A 19,844-nucleotide genomic window follows, 5' to 3' on the forward strand; every position below is an offset into this window, starting at 1 on the left:
CCCCCAACCTCACAATTAACCCCCCCAGCCTGACAAGGGAGGGTCCTGTAGCATCAGACTGGTGCCCCTGCCTTCTCAGCTGAGGCCTGAGCAGATCACATGGCCGGGCCAAGGGCACAGGGCAGCCACCCCACAGGAGTGTCTGGGAGAGAAGCCTTCGTCTTAATTCCAAGAAATGGCTCATCAGAGAATACACCCTGACCAGTGCCCGACGGGAGAGCCATCAGCCCGAGCTGTCCCCAGCAATACAGAGGGGGACAGGCTGGGAAAGCCAGTGGCCCCAACCATTCCCAGCAATTCAGGGGAGGTGGGAGTGGGACTTGGGGAGTCGACAGTCCTGCCTGTTCCGAGAGGTCGAGGTGAGCGAGGCCCCTGCGCATGCATCCTGGGATCATCTCCGTTGGTTCTTGCCTGTCGTTCCCGGAGTTCAGTTCAGGTCGGAGGCTCAGAGTGAACAACAACCCCCTCCATGACGGTGATGGAGAAACGTTACTTGCAGCACGGAGCCGAGTAACTAATGGCAGTTGGAGCAGGGCTTTCAGACCATAGCATGCCACAAGAGTGGATGACGATTTGATACTCCGGCCTGGGAGACAGCAGAGCTGGGCTCTGCCAGGCTCCGACCCTACCCAGCGTGTGCCCCGGCAGGTCACCCCCCACTGCGTGCCTCAGGTTCCCAGCTGTTCCTCCGGCTCACTCTCCCCGGGCTCTGGGGCGTGGTTTGTGAAGGGCTTCGAGACCAGCATACAGTGGTGAGCGTGGCACTGCCAGCATCTACCTGCCTCGTTGCTTTACTAACATGGCAATGAAGAGTCACAGATGTCAAAGCCAGAAGGGACCGTGCTGACCCTTCAGCCTGGCCTCCTGCAGGGCCCAAGCCACAGCACCTCCCCAGCTTCGCCTGCCTGCAGCCCACAGCTCCTGGTGGAGCTAGAGCGGGTGCTTTACACACGATTTAACGCTGCCAAGTGACACAGAACCCACCCTGGCCCCGCGTACGTCGTTTCCATGGGTAGTGTCTCTCACGGTTAAAAATGTGGGGTGCATTTTTAATCTGAATTTGTCTAGCTTCCACTTCCAAGCACTGGAGCTCAAAATGCCCTCTGCTCCCAGCGATCCTTCCCCAGAGCATGAGGAAGTCAGCTCTTAACAGATAAAGCAAGCGTGCCTCGGGGAGCTGCAGCCGGTCCACCAGGCGTTGCTCAGGATGCAGACAGCAGGCCAGACTCCACTCCTGGGTGTGGAGCTGGGGACCTGCACTACGCGAAGGGCAGTACTGTCCACTCACACCAGTGGAACTGGGGGCTGAGCCAACCACGGGAGAAGAAATGCCCTGGGCAGCACAAAAGCAGGTTTATTCCCTCGCTCAGGTTTTGGGCTTTTCCAGAGATTGAAGAGCCTTATGGTCCCTGTCTCTGCAGCTCTCATGCCAAGCCGCCTCTCTCCTGCCAGGGACCCTCCGCCTCCTCCCCTCTCTCCTAGCTGACCCCCGTTCCCTGGCCCTCCCACGCTCCTATCACTCATTGCAGGCAATACATCCGCGTAGTGGTCCCTGCTGACACAGGAGCCAGAAACCACTTCTGCACTCAGACCGGCCTCTCTCCCCATAGCTCCAGCGAGGTAGGGAGGTGCTGGGGATTGCAGGGCTCAGGTGAGACGCAATCGGAGCCTGTCACCTCTAGGTCAGCAAGCTGCACCCCCCACCCCTCCCAAGGTGAGACTGACCTTGCTGCCATCTGACAGCTGGGCAGTGCCCTCAGTGTGAGCAGCCATGCCATGACTGGCTCTTGCTGGCCCTTGGCTGCCCAGGGGTCTCTGCAGGGCGGGCCGAGGTACAGTGGTAGGGCGGGGTCTGTAGCGCTATGGCCCCAAGCCCAGCAGAGCCAGCTCAGCTCCCTTTATTTATCAAAGGCACCAGTCCCAACGAAACAGCCACAACCCAATCCACAAGACTCCCCACGGGAGATCTCCCTGCCCAGCCACCACCTGCCCCGCAGGGCAGCCTGAGACAACAAAACCCAGCACCTGCTCTGCAGGTCAGACAGGTCGGAGAGGGGCCATACTGCCTTGTCCACACACTCAGGCTGCACCAGTTTCTAGTTAAATCGGAGCAAAGGCCCCTGTTGACACTCTAGGTTTGGTTCAAGACGAGCTTATTTCAGTTTAACTTAAACCTGTTCCTAGCCAAGCTATCTCCACATAGCCCGAGCCATGTATACAGAGCGCTAAGAGTGTCCACGTGGCCCTTGGCACTGGCTGGACTAAATCCATTTTAAATCTCACCTCCAGGTAAACCAGTGTGATTCTGCACGTAGACCAGCTCTGCTCTGGGACTCGCTCCCCCCTCAGCCCCTCCCATCTAAACCCCAAGTCTCCCACTTGGGAGCAGTGCGGATCCGGGAGGGCCAGGGCAAAGCAGCCCCCTATGGGAAATGGCTGACAGGAGCCCCGGTGCAGCGAGTGTTGCCATCAGTCTCCTGAGCCTCCCACTCAGTCAGCTGCTGCCTTCCTGCCTGTGCTCAGGTCACTAGCCCTTTCTGCTGCCCGGGTGGGAATCCCAGCAAAGCCTCCACGGGCTCCAGTTCCCCCTGGAGCTCCAAGCTGCACAGACTTTGGAGCACTGAGTGTACCCCATGCTCTCAGCCCTACAGGGACCAGTCGCACCCCACACCCACCTGGGCTTGCACTTAACACTGCGGGGCACGGGACAGGCTTGGCTGGCAGCGACGGCAGAGTAAAGCCGGAGTAATTTAACAGACAGAGAGCGCAGTTTCTCTGGCCGGACACCAGCGTAGAGAAGCAGAATCTGGCCCAGTGTCTCTGGATTCAGGATTACAGCACTGCAGACGCGTCCCAGACCCTTCCTGGAATACCCTCCAACCCTTGGAGCTCCCTGGTTACTGCTAGAACATACCAGCTCATAGCGAGGACAGCAATTGTTAAGAACGACACCCTACAGCAAGGGCATGTTTGGTCTCACACACACCTTCCTCCTTCACGTACCCCGCAGCACTTCACTCAGCGAAGGATTAGACACAGGACATGCAACAGCTCTCTGGTCAGATCGCCTGAGCTCATGCACAGCTTGGGATACAAAAGCCAGCACCAAGACAGTGGAGTTAGCAGCAGGAGATGCCGTTTGGACCATCAAAGAGCAGCCGGAATAGCTGCAAAATCAGGATCTGGGGCTAGTCACAGTTTCAAAAAACAACATTTCAGAGAGTTCCAGCAACGGCTATTTTCCCCACCAGGAAAGGGCTAAAACACACTCATAAAGGAAAGGGTTGGAACAAACAAACAAAATAAGAACAGGGAGGCCACAGTGAAACAGGCCAAGGGCTAAGAGCTACCACACCACACAAAGTAAGGTCAGAAAGGATTTCAAGCCGTCCGTGCCACCCATTTGCATCTCTTCTGCACCCGCTTTGTCCGGACACTTGCATGTTAGACCAGGAGCTGTTCAAGGCAGGGACGGTCCCTTCTCAGCTGTCTGCACAGCTCCGTGCACACCAGCATGGACTATAAATAATCACACCGCAAAAAGAGACAGAGAGGGAGCCGCGACAGCTCTCACCATCCCAGCCCCCCCGGGGGCCACCCCACATCTGTATCCCTCTGATGGGATTTTATTTCAGAGCCTGGTATTAAAACCCAGCGCGGATTAAAATGAAAATGTTCCTCATTACCTTAATTGTTTTTTCTTTTTATGTAATAGGAGCCTTTGAAGCAGGACGGCCCATCCTCACGCTCCACCACCGCAGAGCTGAGACCAAGAGAAACGCCAATCTATAATTAATTGGAAGGGTGCATTATCAGCTGCCATTACATATGCCAGTTTTGGGCACTGATCCACCCTTTCACACACTCCAAGCTGGCAGCCCCAGGCGGGTTTTAACCCTTTTCAATACATTTGTGGACGGACTCTTGGGACCAGCTCTCTGGCAGGCCAAGGAGCTTATTCCAAACCCGCTGGCTGTGCCAGCAAAGACGCACTGCAGAGGTGGTGACACGTCTGTCTAGGTGCTTTCCTGGCCCTCAGCCCCCTAGTTCTGCAGCTCCTCACGCTCATTCATGGGCTCTAGCCTCGCACACGCCTGTGAGGCAGGAACTATTATCACCGCTTTACAGCTAGGAATTGAGACATAGACTAGAGGAAGCGACTCGCCTGAGGTCTCCCAGTGAGCCTGGGCCCCAGCCCAGCGCCCTGTCCACTAGCCCACTCTTCCCACTCACACAAAGTACAAACCGATCAACCTGCTGAAGGAGATCACTGGGTCAGCAGCACCAAAGGACACTGCTCTCAGCTACGAGGTGCACCTAGAAAGAGTCTAGGACCACACTGTGTGACTCATCCGCCCTCAAGCCCCCCGCCTCTAGAGACAGCCAACTTACGTTCAAGCCAGGCTGTTGCCCAGAATCCTATTAGCATCTGGTGTTTACATTTGCCGTGGAACTTGGATGGAGACAAGAGGATGATTATTATTTAGAATTTGAATTGCTTTGTTAAAAGACTTTCCCCGCACAAGAATGGTACAAGAACCCAGCCACCCACAACGGCCAAACTGCCCTGACAACCACAGCCTAGGACAAGCCAAGAAAATTAATAACAGTTTAAAAAGCACAAACTCTTCCCCAAGCAGAGTTTTTAACCCTCAAAAATGAGACAGGCCAGACGCTCCGTGGAGTCCCCTAGGGCTATTGACTTTGCATGGGAGGCGCCCAGATACCACAGTGCTGGGCAGCAGGCTGGACGGGCAGATAGAATGTTTGTAAAAAGAGGGACGCAGGACACGCACACAAGGTCCCTTGTAATGTATGGCATACACCTCTCCCTCCTCCTAGCCGCTCGAACTCAGGCTCCTGGCTAACCTTCTGCTCATCTTGGGTGCAATACAAACCACATCAGGGAAAACCACAAACTAGCCTCATTGCAGCTCTGCTTCTCCAGCATTCCCAGCAGCCCGGCCTGGGTTGATTCTGTTCTTAGCATTACGGGGACTCGCTGTCCATCTGGGCACTTACGCAGCACCCAGGGCCGCAGTGTCTGAGCAGTGCTGCCTCTGTTTTGTTGCACCAAGTCTGTATCAGCCCCTGTGGCATGGGGGGGTTATTCCAACAAGAGCCGGGGTAAGAATCAGCGTGTTCTCGGGCTGGGGAGACAGGGGGTCGAGCCCAGAGCTCTGCACGGGGCGGGGGAAGACCAGGGTGGACTGACCCCTGGGACATCCGCAGCCCTGAAACTCGCGTGGGAAGAGAATCTGGGCTGGGGGATCAAACCCGCCGCCAACCGCTCATGGCGTTTCCGAGGTAAAGGAGCTAATGGGAGCTCAGTCGCTGACCAATGGCAAAGCGCCAGATCAAGTCATCTGGTGCCATAGTAACGGCTGCCTCATAAACGGGCCCTTTTCAGGGTGCTTGGCACAGGCCACCCCGTCTCTTGTCCTTTTCTCTCACACACAAAACCGAGGAAACAATCTTCCAGCCACTTCCCCTCGCCCCCTCCCACCGGCCTCCGCACCTGGAGGGGAGCAGGGCCCCGGCTGTGCTGAGAAATGGCCTGACGCATATTCTCCCTGTCCCCGGGGGAGCCCCTAACAACAGGGGCCAGCGCTGTGCTCTGAGCGAGGCAGGCGGCTCCTTCACCGGCACCTCTGGAGATGCCCCTTGCCAGGACCCGCTGCCCAGCGTGCCCCCTCCAACGCAGGCCAGAGCAGCCCTGGGGGCCGCTGGGCACCGAGTGGCAGCAATCCACCTGCCAAGGGCCCGTCCAGACCCTTCGGGGAACGCTCTCCGGGGCGCGGTGCCAGGGGAGAGCCAGCTCCCACTTTGTCTGAGCCTGAACAGCCACCCCTGCCCCCAGCATCCCACCACCAACACGAGAGCCATGCAAATAACACACGGCGCCATGGTGGTTCTCCCTGGCACCTCTCCTGCGCCAGGTGCAGCCTCCCCAGAGCCCCAGCCCTTGCTGCAGCTCCCACCTGTGTCCCATCCCGCCTCCCCCACCCCACCCCTTTTGATAATACAAGGGCCTTTTTCCTTCTGCTGAAAGGCTGTGCAGATCCAGATGCATCCTGACGCGCTAATTAGTGACTGAAGGTTACTGCTGCCTTTGCATTCATTATGGTTTTATTAGCAGCTGCCTCCTTGGTTTCACCTTCCCTCCATCTCCTGCCTCCCCGTGGGCCAGGCACACTTCACAGGCCGACAAAGCAAGAGCCTGCAGGTCTGGGGATGGAAGGGCTGAAGAGATCATTAAGGAGACACCGAACAAGGGCACTCAGTTCTCTCGGGGCCAGCACGCCCTCCCAGGCTGCAGATCTCCTACACTGAGAGAACAGCAGCGCGGCTGTATCCTCCCAGTGCTTTAGCACCCCTGGAACGAGGCTGAATGGGCAGGCGGAGGGTCTAGATAGTGGCCCAGCCCAGTACCCAGAAAGCACTTGGCATCTCTCCCTTCCCCTCTGTGCACACACAGAACAGAGGTGGGAAAAGGAACCGCAGCAGATTTAGGTCACACCCTAGCCACCCCGCGTCCACCCAAAAGGGGCCCTGAGAACATCCCCCCACAGAGAGGTTCCAGCTCCGTCCTGCCCAGCTCTTGGTAAGCGCTGAATGCACAGACTGCTGTCTCCATAGATCACATGCTGCCTTCTCAGCCGGTCCCTGCCCGGCAAGAACCAAGGGCAAAGGCACTCCAGAAAGATTCACGCAACGACACATGCTAGAAATTCCTTTCTTAATCCTCAGAGCTCAGGCCCAGCACACGCGGGCTCCCGACAATACCATTCACACAGGATCAGCCACTCACAAGTCGTGCAACCCAGAGACAAGCTGCACCAACAAACCATGCATCCTGGGAAAGAAAGGGCACAATGGAGACTTCCTGGATTCCAAGACAAGCGTGCCCCTGAGCTGGAGAAAGCGCTTCCAGCCCGCAGCATCCAGCATTATCATCTCCTCCAGCTCGCTCCCCACGCTACACACCATGATATACACTTGCAATGGAAATGCTCTCCAGGCACAATCAGAGCTCCCGTCACTACTGGGGAAAGTGTCCCTACCAAACTGTTCCATGACAGCCGGGAGAAACCCCATGTCTGACACTGGCTTTGCACCCCAATACCTCAGCCCTCTCCTTCCAGTTCCTCCACCGCCACGCTTCTCTAAGGCCCAAAGAAACACTCGCTTCCAACACAGCTGCCTTGCTAGCCAGCCAGAACATGTCACACCTGGAAACCAGCTCCTAAAATGCCAGCTGGAGTTCAGCATGGTGGCACAAATTGAAAGCCAGCAGCACGCCCTTCAGAAGCAAGTCTAGCTCTGATGCAATCGACACAGCAGCTCAGATAGCACATCCGCGCAGCCCTGACGCTTCACACAGCTCTACCAGAATCAGCTCTATCAGAATCACACAAAGATGGGCTTTGCTGCTGGCCATGGTTTGCATTTGGTATCTCCAAGCTGCGGATAATTCCACCCCCTGCTTAGGGCTCGCCAGAGTGGTTCATCTCCCGTAGACAGCAGAGTAAATCCGAAGTAGCTCTGTCCAAGTCGACGGCGTTACACCAATATAAGCAAGTTTAGAAGCAGGCCCACAAGAGGATCCAAATGAAAGACATAGGAAAGGTATTGGAGAAACCAGAGCTCACAGCCTCACTTCATGTTTAAAAGTGTCACATTTCAATGTCTCTGGGACTCCAGCTGGACAGGGCCCTGGGGCGTTTGTGTTCCTTTAAATTTCACATTAGCACAGACAAACCTGCACGTCACAATACTAACGCTGCCCAGCCAGCCTGAATACTAAGCAGTTTGTTAGGCACTGCTCTTTTCTTTAATAACATTTAACAGCCTTTAAAGATGCTGATCCTTCAGATCTTCCAGGGCTGATTTCTTTTCATTCTGCAGACGCCGGGCAATGAATTTACGCCGGGCAATGAATTTACGTCACTCCAACTAAACATGTTTCCTCGCATCCCAATTAGTTCCCCCTCTGATAAAACCCCAGTTAACTCCAATGCAGCAGCCGAGAACTCTGGATCTAATTCTAGAACTCTGCTGCATTCTCACCCAGAGAGCTCTGTGTGGCGAGCCAGGGCCCCCCCAGTGTCTGAGCCGTCCAAAGGCAGAGGATGGACCCTCGAGTGAGAAGAAAGGTACTCACAGTCGCGACAGGGCCTGGTTGTGCTGGAACAGAAGCTCCGGCAGCGTGTGCAGCTGGTTCCGATTCAGCCGTCTGGGAAAGGGGAGAGAAAGGATCACAGGGAGTCACATGTTCAAGGAGGAAGGCAATGATCCCAGCCCAACCAGGAGCCCCAGTGCCCAGATCTGAACCCCTGGAACTGATGCAGGGATGGCTCCAGTGAGAGAGGAATGCTGGGGGGATGGGAAGTGGAAGGAGCCAGCAGCTGGAAAGATCAAGATTTGCTGCACGGGCCCATACAGGGTCTCTCTCATAGACGTTACCCTTCCCCTTACAGAGTAATTACAGAGTTACTGGGCCAAAATCAGGGCATTCCTCACATTCTCTCTACTGAGAACCACTTGTCTCCTTAATGGTTAGTCTTCTTAGTCCATAGCTAGCCGAGGGGTGCATGGGACACCCTGCCCAGGAGTCTCTAGGCTCTAAGAGATTTTTTTAAATGGGCCCTGGACGTTGGACTTCTAAGTCCACCTTTAGGTACCTAAATATGTGGCCTGATTTTCAGCAGCTCCCGCTGAAATCATCGTGAGCACAGCCAGGTCTGAGCTTTGGTGCAGCACAGCCAAAGGCAAGGCGCTCTCCTGCCTGCTCTAGCAGACTCCAGCAAAGGGCAGTTACATTCAGCCTGTCACTCAGCATCTGCTCTGCTCCTTCTTCAGCAAAGCCCCAGACCCCCATACTCCGTACTTCCTACCCACCAGTGCTCACCCCACCCTTTGCTGTGGCCTTACTCCCTGCGGCACGTACATTACACCACCACCCTTTACGGAAACGCCCGGGCAGTGCTCAACGGCTGAGCAGGGGCCTAGTCTGTGCACAGAAGTCGCTCTGGTTTAACGGAGCTGGTTGAGAAACAGACTTTGTTTCCTTGCCTGGGCACTGATTTCAGTTTGAGAGGAGCGGCCACACACGAGGGTTGCAGGGATGTGTCTAAAGCAGACCATCATGATCAGTCCATTGGTTCTCAACCCACGGCCCGATCAGCACACAGCTGCAGCCCATGGGACCTCCTCAGGGCCACACAGGCAGGATACCTATTGTGTGGATGCGGCCCACGTAACACACAGAGAGCTACACAGGAGGCTCGCAATGGCAAACAGGTTGAGAACCACTGACCTAGTCTGACCCCCTGGAGAGCACCAACAACAGAACGTCCCCACAATAACTCCTAACACAGGGGCTGGAACTAGGGGTGCTGGGGGGCTGCTGCACTCCCCGGCTTGCCATGGTTTCCATCATATCCAGGAGTGACAGTCTGGTTCAGTGGCTCTCAGCCCCGCACTGTAGACACTGCTCCAGCCCACCGACTCCTGACCAAAAGTGTATTGTTTAGCAAAACATCCCAGCTTGATTCAAAAATGGTCAGTGACGGAGAATCCAGCACAGCTCTTGGTAAACTGTTCCAATGGCCAGTTACTCTCCCCGGTAAAACCTGACGCCTTATTCAGGCTCAGATGTGGGGTCCCCTTCCAGAGGGTGCACAGACAATATCTGCTGCAGCTTTGCCTGGTGAGCCACTGCTCAGTCAGTTTGCCGAGTCTCTTTATCTAGCAACGATTGAAGTAGAACAGGTATCACCCTTGTTCGCAGTACTTTACATATACACCGTTAGTATCGGTTGTATCTGATTTCCTCCACCATTACATGCAGCCACCTCTGGGGCAAGACAAGCAGCTGTTTAAAAAAGCACCCAGCAACATGACGTTGCAGTTTAGGACAGAAAGTGAAGACCACCTCCGATTAAAATCCCCTGCAGTTTCAAAGAGGCAAAATATAATTGCACAACTTGGACTTTGGACAGGACACCCCTACTCCTGTGAAAGGTGCTGCGGGATCGTTAATAGTCACAATTTCCGTTTTCTAGCTCACCTGAAAGGTGGAGCACCTCCTTTAGCACAGCACCCTCTAGTGACACTGGGTTCAGCCCTAAGTTAGATCTACACTGCGAAAAAGATCTGCAACTGCAAGTCTCAGAGCCCAGATCAGCTGACTTAGGCAGCTGTTCCCACTCGGGCTGGGGCCCGGGCTCTGAAACCCAAAATGGGGGAGGGTCTCGGAGCCCAAGGTTCAGCCCAAGCAGGAAGGTCCACACTGTTATTTTTAGCCCTGTCATGAGAGTCCAAGTCAGTTGAGCCAGGCTCTGAGTCTGAGCCATGCTGTCACGCGGTTTTGGGGGGGTTTTTTGCTGTGCATGCGGACGCTAAGAGGGGACAGGGCCCCCACTGAGCCGCATGCTCCACCCTGCAGCACGGCGCCTTGCGGGAACGTGAGTCAGTTCTGATTCGAGATGAACGTCCGCTCCTGAGTCATCACCACGCTTGTGTGAGCCTTGGAGGCTGCCCGTTCCCGCCCTGCCTCTGCTTCCCGGAAGAGAGCGGACGGGGTCGCAGCCTAAGGCGGGGTGTCCGCGGCAGCACTTCGGCTGCCAAGACCTACCTGAGCTGGTGCAGGTTTTGCACGGCACTGAAGGAGCTGTTAGGTGAGGTCCCAGCTGCGCTTGTGGCTGATTTACTCACAGACGCCTTAAGCACATCGCTAAGGAGTTATTTTGATCCACGAGGGAAGAGGAGCAGATTGGGAAGCGTCTGAGTACAAACGGCGGGCAGCTCCGCGGCTGGGGTCTAGAAAGGTTTGTCCTCCAGCCACCCGTCTGTGTTAGCGAGAGAGCAGGGCCTGTCCCGCAGCACAGCACCACACCGAGACACTGCCATGCCCTGCCCTCAAACGGGGTCTGACTTCGACCATTCCCACAGGAGTCCTGCCCCCCAGATTATCCTGCTGGCACCTGAATTGTACTGGAGAGCAGAGATGGACAAGGGTCTGCTCCAGACCCCCACCCAATTCTCTTTATGCTCTCCCATCCCCACCAGGGTCTTTGCTCAGGCTGGTCCTGGATCAGCCAGAGGGAGCTCAATTCAGAGCAGTCAGGTGCTCTCTCTTCTCCAGAGCATGAGAGCAGTGCCAGGCCCTGCCAGCACAGAGAGAGCAGTGGGTTGCACCCAAATCCCCCCCACACGATAGCACAGCCAGTGGCCCCCCCAGCAGCCCGTGGGACCACCGACCCTTCTGCTGTCTGCAGCAATAACGGCCATTCCCCCCTCCCCCTCCCCGTCCCGCAGTGCCCAGACACTCACAGCCGCTCCAGCTCCTTCATGTCATCAAACGCTCCCCGCTCCACCGTGTTGATCTGGTTTTCCATCAGCTGCCTGGAAACGGGAGGCAGAGAGAACAGGTCAGAGCCGAGACACACCGAGGGCAGAGCGCTCGCTCGCCGTCAATCCACAGGAAGCCCCCGCACAGCAGCCTGGGGACCTGCCCGGGTACTGGCTGGGCAGGGCATGCTCATTCTAGGGGTGCAATGGACCGTGTCAGGGGGGGCTGAGGCCTTGCCACACTCCCTTGGAGCAGGGGCCACCTTCACAGAGACCCCAGCCACCTCCCATCAGCATCACTGGGAGCCAGCCAGGGAAAGGGCTGCTTTGTTCAGACACCTACCGGTGCCCCAGCTAGGCCACTCGCGGTCACACGGCTCCTCCTTGGCATCACGTTTGTGTTTAGTGCCGTCGGAGGTGCACCACAGAGCAGCTCCCAGCCGCGCCCTTTCCCATCACCCGCTTTCCGCGCCCGTGGAGGGCATGCAGCCTTGTCGGCAGCGAGTCAGCCGGAGGGCAAGGGCCGAAGTCCCTCCAGGATACTGGGGTCACCCGGCAGCAGACCCAGCCCCCTTCCCGGGAGGTGGCCCAGTCGGTGCCCTCAGGCTCACGCTCACTGTTTCTGGTCTCCCCCCGTCCCTTTCATCCCAGCCCCCTTTACCGTCAGAGGAGTCGCCCGCCTCCCAGCCCAAGCCACCCAGGAGGCCCATGACCTCTGACCCCCCGAACCGCCTTTCCGACAGCACAGGCCCTACAACGAGCCTGGGACCTGCTGAGGTCCAGCAGCCCTTCGCCTCCCCCGCTTGCCCCAGTTCTCTGTTAGCCCGGGCTTTAGCGGCACCAGCCTCCCAAGGCTGAGTCCCACCTGGGTCAGCCCTGGCCCGGTCAGGCCTCTGCCCCAGGCAGTGCTGAGCCCCAGCCAGGCCTGGCAGCACCCCCCGTCACAGACACTGCTGCAGAGGGGGCGGGCGCCCCCCACGCTAGCGCTCAGGGCAGGGGACTCACAGGACACGCAGCTGCTTCAGCCCCGAGAAGTCGTTCCTGTTGATCCGGGTGATGTTGTTCCCGTTCAGCTCCCTGAGGAGAGAAGAAGGGACGGTCAGCGAACGGGGGCGGATGTACGGCAGGGTCGGAGCCCTGGGCTCCCGCAGCCAGTGCTTGGGCCGGGTGGGGGGGGCTGAGGCCCCCCAGAGGCAGGCAGGCGCCAGACCACAGCTAGATTTAACAGGGCTTCTCCATGGACCTGGAAACAGGCAGCTCGCCCGCATTCCTGTCTGAGACACCGGCCAGCACCAGCTGCTGTCTGGGAAGGTGTGAGGACCCCTGCGGGGAACGTTTCCTCCAAATGGCCAGTTGTTAATGGTCAGCTAACGCCCCGAAGCAGGAGGGTTTACAGCCCTTCTCAACACCCCGACTGTTAGTCTGGCTTTGGATGTTCCCACTGTGACGGATTGGACCCCTTGGGAAGCCACCTGATGTGCCGAAATACCCCTGAGTCTACCTGTTCTGCCAGCCTGGGCCCCCTTTGACCTGTCTTGCTGAGCCAGGCCCTTAAGGGCTCCTCTAACCCACACACAGGCAGGGCCACCCCAGCTGCAGATCAGCTCTGGGAAGACTCCGCTTCAGGGACTTGCTCCAGCGCTCAGCTGTCCTCTCCCTTGGGGGGCAGACCCACAGATATATTATGAAATTCGCCCCCTCCCTCAGTGTGGAGAGAGGTGTGCACACTTCTTAAGACCCCTCCTCCAGTTAGAAATTACAGAAACTGGGTTTAATAATAAACAAAACAAATTTTATTAACTATAAAAGGCAGATGTTATGTGGTAAAAGGGGTAACAAACAGAACAAAGCAGATTACTAAGCAAATTAAATCAAACACGCAAATTAAAGCTAGTTTCACTAAAGAAATTGGTGACAAATAGTATTTCTCTCCCTAGATCAGGGGTTCTCAAACTGGGGGTTGGGACCCCTCAGGGGGTCATGAGGTTATTATGTGGAGGGTCATGAGCTGTCAGCCTCCACCCCAAACCCCGCTTTGCCTCCAGCATTCATAACGGTGTTAAACAGATAAAAAAAAGTGCTTTTAATTTATAAGGGGGTGTCGCACTCAGAGGCTAGCTATGTGAAAGGGGTCACCAGTGCAAAAGTTTGAGAACCACTGCTCTAGACATTGTTGTAGGCAGTTTGCAACGTTTCTGTGGTTCAGAGTTCCAGGTATAGTCCTTTTCAGACAGGACCCCTGTCTCAGCCTGGACTCCCCCCTTGCCATCAGTTTTTCTTCTTGGGCAGACAGGCCATGGAGAGGAGGAGCCCTATTTGCCTTCCTCCCCACCCTTAAATAGGATTTACATAAGACGGGTATCCTTTGTTTCCCAAACTTGACAAGACCACCTGACCCTGTAGAATCACAGCGTCCATGAGTCAGGGGCAGTATGGAGGGTCCACAGGAAGGCCAAGTTTTCACAGCCTATTGTCCTTGCTGATGGGCCATCTGCCCTGTCTGGCTTTTCCATTGTTGAACCTGAAGTGTTAGCAGTGGGCATCACCCAAAGCAGCATAGTTGAAATACAGATACATAGCCAATATTCCTTACTTCAGATATAGAAATAACAGAGGCATACAGACTGGATAATCCAATTCAGTAAATCATAACCTTTCCAATGAGATCTCACATGAGCCATCTTGCATAAAAGTATATCTCAGTTATGTCATATTCATAGCATAAGCATATTTTCATAAGGAATGTGGAATGTAATGTCACACCCATTATCCATGCCAATGGCCGTCACTTGGCTCTTGGCCTCAACGAGATCTTGTAGCAGCAAGTTCCACAGGCTCCTTGTGGGCCGTGTGTAAAAGCATTGCCATGTATTAGTTTTTAATCTGTCCCCCTTCAATGGCATTGAATGCAGGGTGGGCAGGAGCAGGGCAGCTCCCTGCACCCACCTCCCACCCCACACATGTGTGCGGCTCTCTGGGTGGGGGGGATAATGTCGCTCTCACAAAAGCAATGACCGGCTCAGGAATAGCAACAGCTGCCCACTATATGTACAACAAAGCCCTGGAACGCCGTCCCCTTGCGCCGATGCAGCAAACATCGAGCGTCTGCAGAGACCCAGATGCACGGACCCACAGATGTTTCTGAACTCCTATAAATTAGCATGGAGGCCCTGCAGCGTGCCTATCCGCAGCTTAGAGCCAGGTTTATACCACGGCACAAAACTTGAGTCACATCGCACCTTGCTCTCAGCCTCCCCCAGCTGCCCTGGAACAAGCCTCTGTAGGGAGAGCCGCCTGGACCCCTGGAATGTCTGCACTGGAGACTGGCAGGCACTGCCAGGGCTTTCGAGTCAATGAAAGTGTTTCCCTTCCCCCATACACACTGCGGTTGTTGGGAGCCCTGGGCTCCCCCCCACACAAACCCAGCCCACTGCCCTAGGTTTGTTTTCAGTGGTATCAAAGCAGCTCCCAGAAACGTCTGTTCGGGAAATAAACTGCGTTTAAAGTTTCCCATGCAAGAGACACTAACACAAACCCCATTGTTTCTTCTGGAGTCAGGTTTCCCCCACAAAAGACGTGGGGCTCAGAGCCAGCCAGAACTCCAAGGGGAGCTGCAATCCTGGCTTGCCGGGGGCTCAGTCGCTCCTCCTGAAGTCCAGAGGCTATGCTGATTCATTCCCAGGTGTCAGGAGGGTGTGGGAATGAGGGGCAGCAACAGACAAACACCCACCCAGCCTGGCTCCGGCTGAGACACACACAGAGCAGAGAAGGGGAGTGTTTGTACTCGGCACCACCCTGAGAGCAGCACCTGTGAGTAGAACCAGGGGGCCCCACAGACAAAATCATCTTTGCTAGGCCCGATATTGGCCCCACAGTTAGCTGCTACAGTCTGGTGGGAAAGGCCTTCTGCATGCAAGTTATTTGTCATTAGCCACTGCACCAATTAATATGGCCACCATTTTGGTGTGACACACACACGGAGCAGGAAGCGCCTGACGCCCTAGTCAGGTCCTGCAGAGCTAGAACCGTGGGTAGAGGAAAGCGTCCGTACCCAGGAGCGGTAGGTACGCACCTAAAGCCAGGACGGGGCCCTTTGTCTTGGGGGCCCTTTAAACAGGCCCACTGGGGATTAGGAGGACAGGGAAGGCTGGCTGGTTCCTGGTGCAGAGATGGCCACTGTGTGTCTGCCAGTGGAGAAACCCCCACCCAACTCCAGGCAAACCTCCCACGATCCCCGAGGGGTCAGTGTCTCCCCTGCCAGTGAGGGCACTCCTGGGTACCCCTGCAGGAGCCCCAGCTCCTCTGACACCGGGCTACTCCCACCTCCCTGCTAGTCAAGGTGGCATCTAATGAGCCCCACCGCCATCAATGACCTGCAGGGCTGCAACTCCGGCTAGCAAGCCAGGGCGGAGCCCTCCCCAGTTACGGGTCCCCCCTCGCGGGCTACAACCAGCCTGGGTGCTTCCCCACCAGGCCCATGCTACTTCTGCCCCGTTACGCTACTCCCGGCCCAGGAGGGCGGGACACAGCTCCCTTGCAGCGATGCCATCCCCCAGGCTACCGAAGGGGTCAAAGTGCATTGTCTCCTGGCTCCTGCCGGCCTTTGGGGCCTCACCCAGAGCAAAGGAGCAAACCGGGACCCCAGGCTCTGACCTCCCTGCGGGCAGCACCCTGCTACACCTGCACTCGATGGCTCTGCCCCACCTGGCTGGTAGAACAGCTGCAGGGCGCCCCAAACCTGCCCTTGGGGTTCCTGCGCAGCGCGGGGCCCGAGGGAGGGCTGAGGTCAGAGGCAGGACGGCCTCCAGCCCCTCAGCAGCGTGTATAGACACTGAGGCCGTGCAGCCTGGGGTGGTGGCATTGTGCTGCTGAAATGGCTGATAATGGCTAATGAGTTCCAGCTCGACCGGTACAGCCTCATAATTACACAGCTCAAAACCCCATTCAGCTGCTGAGATTGCCTGGCTCCTTCCACTATGGAGCCGTGTGCGCCTGAGTGCGAGGGGGCTGGGGGGCAGGTTACTAGGACACTGATGAATGCCTCGGTGGGAATGAATAGACGCTCCCTGCCCTGCTGATTAAACCGAAACCCAGCAGCGCATCCAGCTCCCAGCAGGCCCAGCAAAGGCACCAGGTGGGCAGAGACATTTGGATTCCTGCCCCCCGCCCTCCCAGGAACAAGGGCCAGATCCTGCCAGGAGGGGAGTAACTCCAGAGGCACTGAGCACACAGAGGCTGCTCATCCCCTTGCAGGATGGGGACCAAGCAGCAGTTCAGCAAGGCTGTGAGCCCAGGGCAGGTGCAGAGTTCCAGAGATAACGGACTTGACTGCCGCAATCGGACTCAGGGTTAGAAGGAAACATGCGCACACACGCCAGAGCTTTATGTTTGAGTGCTGATTTTCCAAACTGCTCTAAAATGCACCCACAATGCAGATTGTGCCACATCAGAAGCGAGGGTAGAGTTAATGGTGCAATTTTGGGGTTGTTGGGTTAGGGGTTTCTCAGGGTTCAGACTCCCACCTATCAGGACCTCATTTTAAACTGCCGTAACATTTACATGGCTGGAATACATAAGCCAGCAGGGCCCCACTGTCCCAGACACTGCACGCACGAAGCAAATGGCAGGCTTTGACCCAAAGAGCTCCCAGTCTGAAAGACAAGACATAAGCCTCGGACTGCAGGATCCCAGGCAACTCCCAATCCCTGGGCTCCAGGGCCCCCGCAGCACACACAGCTCTGCCGCTGCTGAGCTTGCTCACCAAGGACGTAGGAAGTTGGTGGTGTCCCACGCCAGGTTTTTCAATACTGTGTAATTTGCAACTACGCAGCATGGACAGATCGTCTTAGATCGTTTGCATCTTTAGAGTGATTTGTCTGATCAAACAGTCTTGTTCTGCCCCACACTCTTAGGCCAGGGGACTCTACATCAAAAATTACATCAACTGTTCCGAGTCACTGATATCTTGGAAGAAAATTATCCTCTCTGCTTATGGATCAATGTCCTAACACATAAAGCATCAGAGGCAGTCCACAGACCCCCAAACCACACCAGGGAACAGGGAACAGATCCGGCTCTGTTAGGATATAGATATTCAGGCCTGTCTGTAAAGGCCTATACTCTAAGAATTTAGGTGTATTCTTATCACTTGGCTAGTTATAGAGGTATAAAAGAAAGAATCAAAATCACTGTCTGGCAAGAACTCACATATCAATAGCTGGGTTGTGAAATCCTCATTTCTGTGTTGTTCTATCATTGTAGTCCCCATTTCCCTATTGTCTGTATAATCTCTGTCTGGTTCTGAGATTGTTTCTGCCTGCTGTATAATTAATTTTGCTGGGTGTAAACTAATTGAGGTGGTGGGATATAATTGGTTAAATAATCATGTTCCAATATGTTAGGATTGGTCAGTTAAATTTCAGTAAAATGATTGGTTAAGGTATAGCTAAGCAGAACTCAAGTTTTACTGTATAGTCTGCAGTCAATCAGGAAGTGAGTGGGGGGGCGGGGAAATGGGAACAGGGAATGGGGTGGGGAAATTGGACTCTTGTTTTGCTAAGCGGGGGAATGGGAACAGGGACACAGGTAAGGATCTGTGGTGTCAGAGCTGGGAAGGGGGACACTAAGGAAGGAAACTGGAATCATGCTTGCTGGAAGTTCACCCCAATAAACACTGAATTGTTTGCACCTTTGGACTTCGGGTATTGTTGCTCTCTGTTCATGCGAGAAGGACCAGGGAAGTGAGTGGGTGAAGGAATAAGCCCCTAACAGGCTCCTTACACACCTACCGGTAGTGTGTAGGAAAAAGCACCGTGTGATCAGTGAGAGTGACATATGCTGGAGGTATCATGCAGCCAGGACTAAAACATCCATGGAGTTTCTAAACATTCTAGCTGACAATTTCCTAACTCAAAAAGAGCTACAGCCAACATGGGTGAATTCTGTATTAGACCTTGTCCTGACAGATAGAAGCACGGATCACAGACCTAAAAATTAATGGTAGCCTAGGTACAAGTGATCATGCTGGTCACATTTATAATGTGCAAGCAGAATAAAGACTAGACAAGTAATATAGATACATTTGGTTCTTTAACAGGGCCCATTTCACAAAGCTGAAAATGATTGTGAGCCAAATCAGCTGGGAGGAAGAATTTAATCAGAAAAATGTGAATAAATGGAAATCATTTAAGAACACCTGACGAGATGACTCAAAAGCCACAATTGAGGAAGAAGGTTGGGCTGGTTAAAAAGAAAACCTGGGTTAGAGGGGAAGTGAAAGCAGATGTAAAACAATAAAAAGAATCATAGAACTGGAAGGGACCTTGAGAGGTCATCTAGTCCAGTCCCCCACACTCAAGGCACTAAGTATTACTAAGTAATACATAACAAATGGAAGAAAGGGGAAGTTGATAGTAATGAATATAAATCAGAAGTTAGGAATTGTAGAAAATTGATAAGGGAAGCCAAGAGACACAAAGTGACATCTATGGCCAGCAGACTTAAGGACAAGAAGGAGTTTTTTGAATACATTAGGAACAAAAAGAATCCTGACAATGGTACTTGTCCATTATTAGATGGAAATGGTAGAATTATCAATAATGCAGAAAAGGCAGAAGTGTTCAATAAATATTTCTGTTCTGTATTTGGGGGCAAAGCCAGATGAAGCAATCTCTTCATATAGTAGGGTGACCAGATGTCCCGATTTTATAGGGACAGTCCCAATTTTTGGGTCTTTTTCTTATATAGGCTCCTATGACCCCACACCCCATCCCGATTTTTCACATTTGCTGTCTGGTCACCCTATCATATAGTGATGCTAACTCTTTCCATTCCATTAGTATCTCTGGAGGATGTTAAACAGAAGCAACTAAAGTCAGACATTCTTAAATCAGCAGCTCCAGACAACTTGCATCCAAGAGCTTTGAAGAGCTGCTGAGGAGCTCGCTGGTCCGTTCAGTTGTGGAGCACTGGGGAAGTGCCATAAGACTGGAAGAAAGCAAATGTTGTGCCAATTTCTAAAAGAGTAAATGGGATGACTTGGGTAATTATAGGCCTGTCAGTCTGACATAGATCCCAGGCAAGATAAATGGAGTGGCCAATACCGGGCTCAATTAATAAAGAACTAAAGGAGGGTGATGTAATTAATGCAAATCAACATGGGTTTATGGAAAATAGATCCTGTCAAGCTAACTTGATAGTGTTTTTTAATGAGTTTACAACTTTTGTTGATAAAGGTAATCGTTTTGCCGTAATATACTTAGATTTCTGTAAGGTGTTTGACTTGGTAACATAGGGCGTTTTGATTAAAAAACTTGAATATAAAATGAACCTGGCACACATTAAACAGATTAAAAACTGGCTAACTGATAGGTCTCCAAATGTCACTGTAAATGGGGAATCATCAAGCGGGTGTGTTTCCAGTGGGGTCCCGAGAGGATCAGTTCTTGGCCCTCTGCTCTTTAACATTTTTACCTGGAAGAAAACACACG

General features: G+C 54.2%; 1 protein-coding gene across 3 annotated transcripts in view; it reads right to left on the reverse strand.

The window, feature by feature from the left end:
- Nucleotides 1-19,844, reverse strand: part of SLIT1 (slit guidance ligand 1) — a 136,481-nt gene that overhangs the window by 99,532 nt on the left and 17,105 nt on the right. For 2 of the 3 annotated variants that reach the window (XM_084634396.1, XM_084634398.1), the window contains exons 2-4: nt 12,361-12,432; nt 11,338-11,409; nt 8,165-8,236 (exon numbers count right to left, since the gene is read on the reverse strand). In XM_084634396.1, the coding sequence (XP_084490522.1) occupies nt 8,165-8,236; nt 11,338-11,409; nt 12,361-12,432 (216 nt within the window). Of the gene's footprint in view, nt 1-8,164; nt 8,237-11,337; nt 11,410-12,360; nt 12,433-17,562; nt 17,649-19,844 lie in introns of those variants that run through there. The other variant, XM_084634397.1, reaches the window with a different exon arrangement.

The sequence above is a fragment of the Lepidochelys olivacea genome, assembly GCF_965140295.1.
Source record: "Lepidochelys olivacea isolate rLepOli2 genome assembly, chromosome: 7".
In the NCBI taxonomy this organism is placed as follows: Eukaryota; Metazoa; Chordata; order Testudines; family Cheloniidae; genus Lepidochelys; species Lepidochelys olivacea.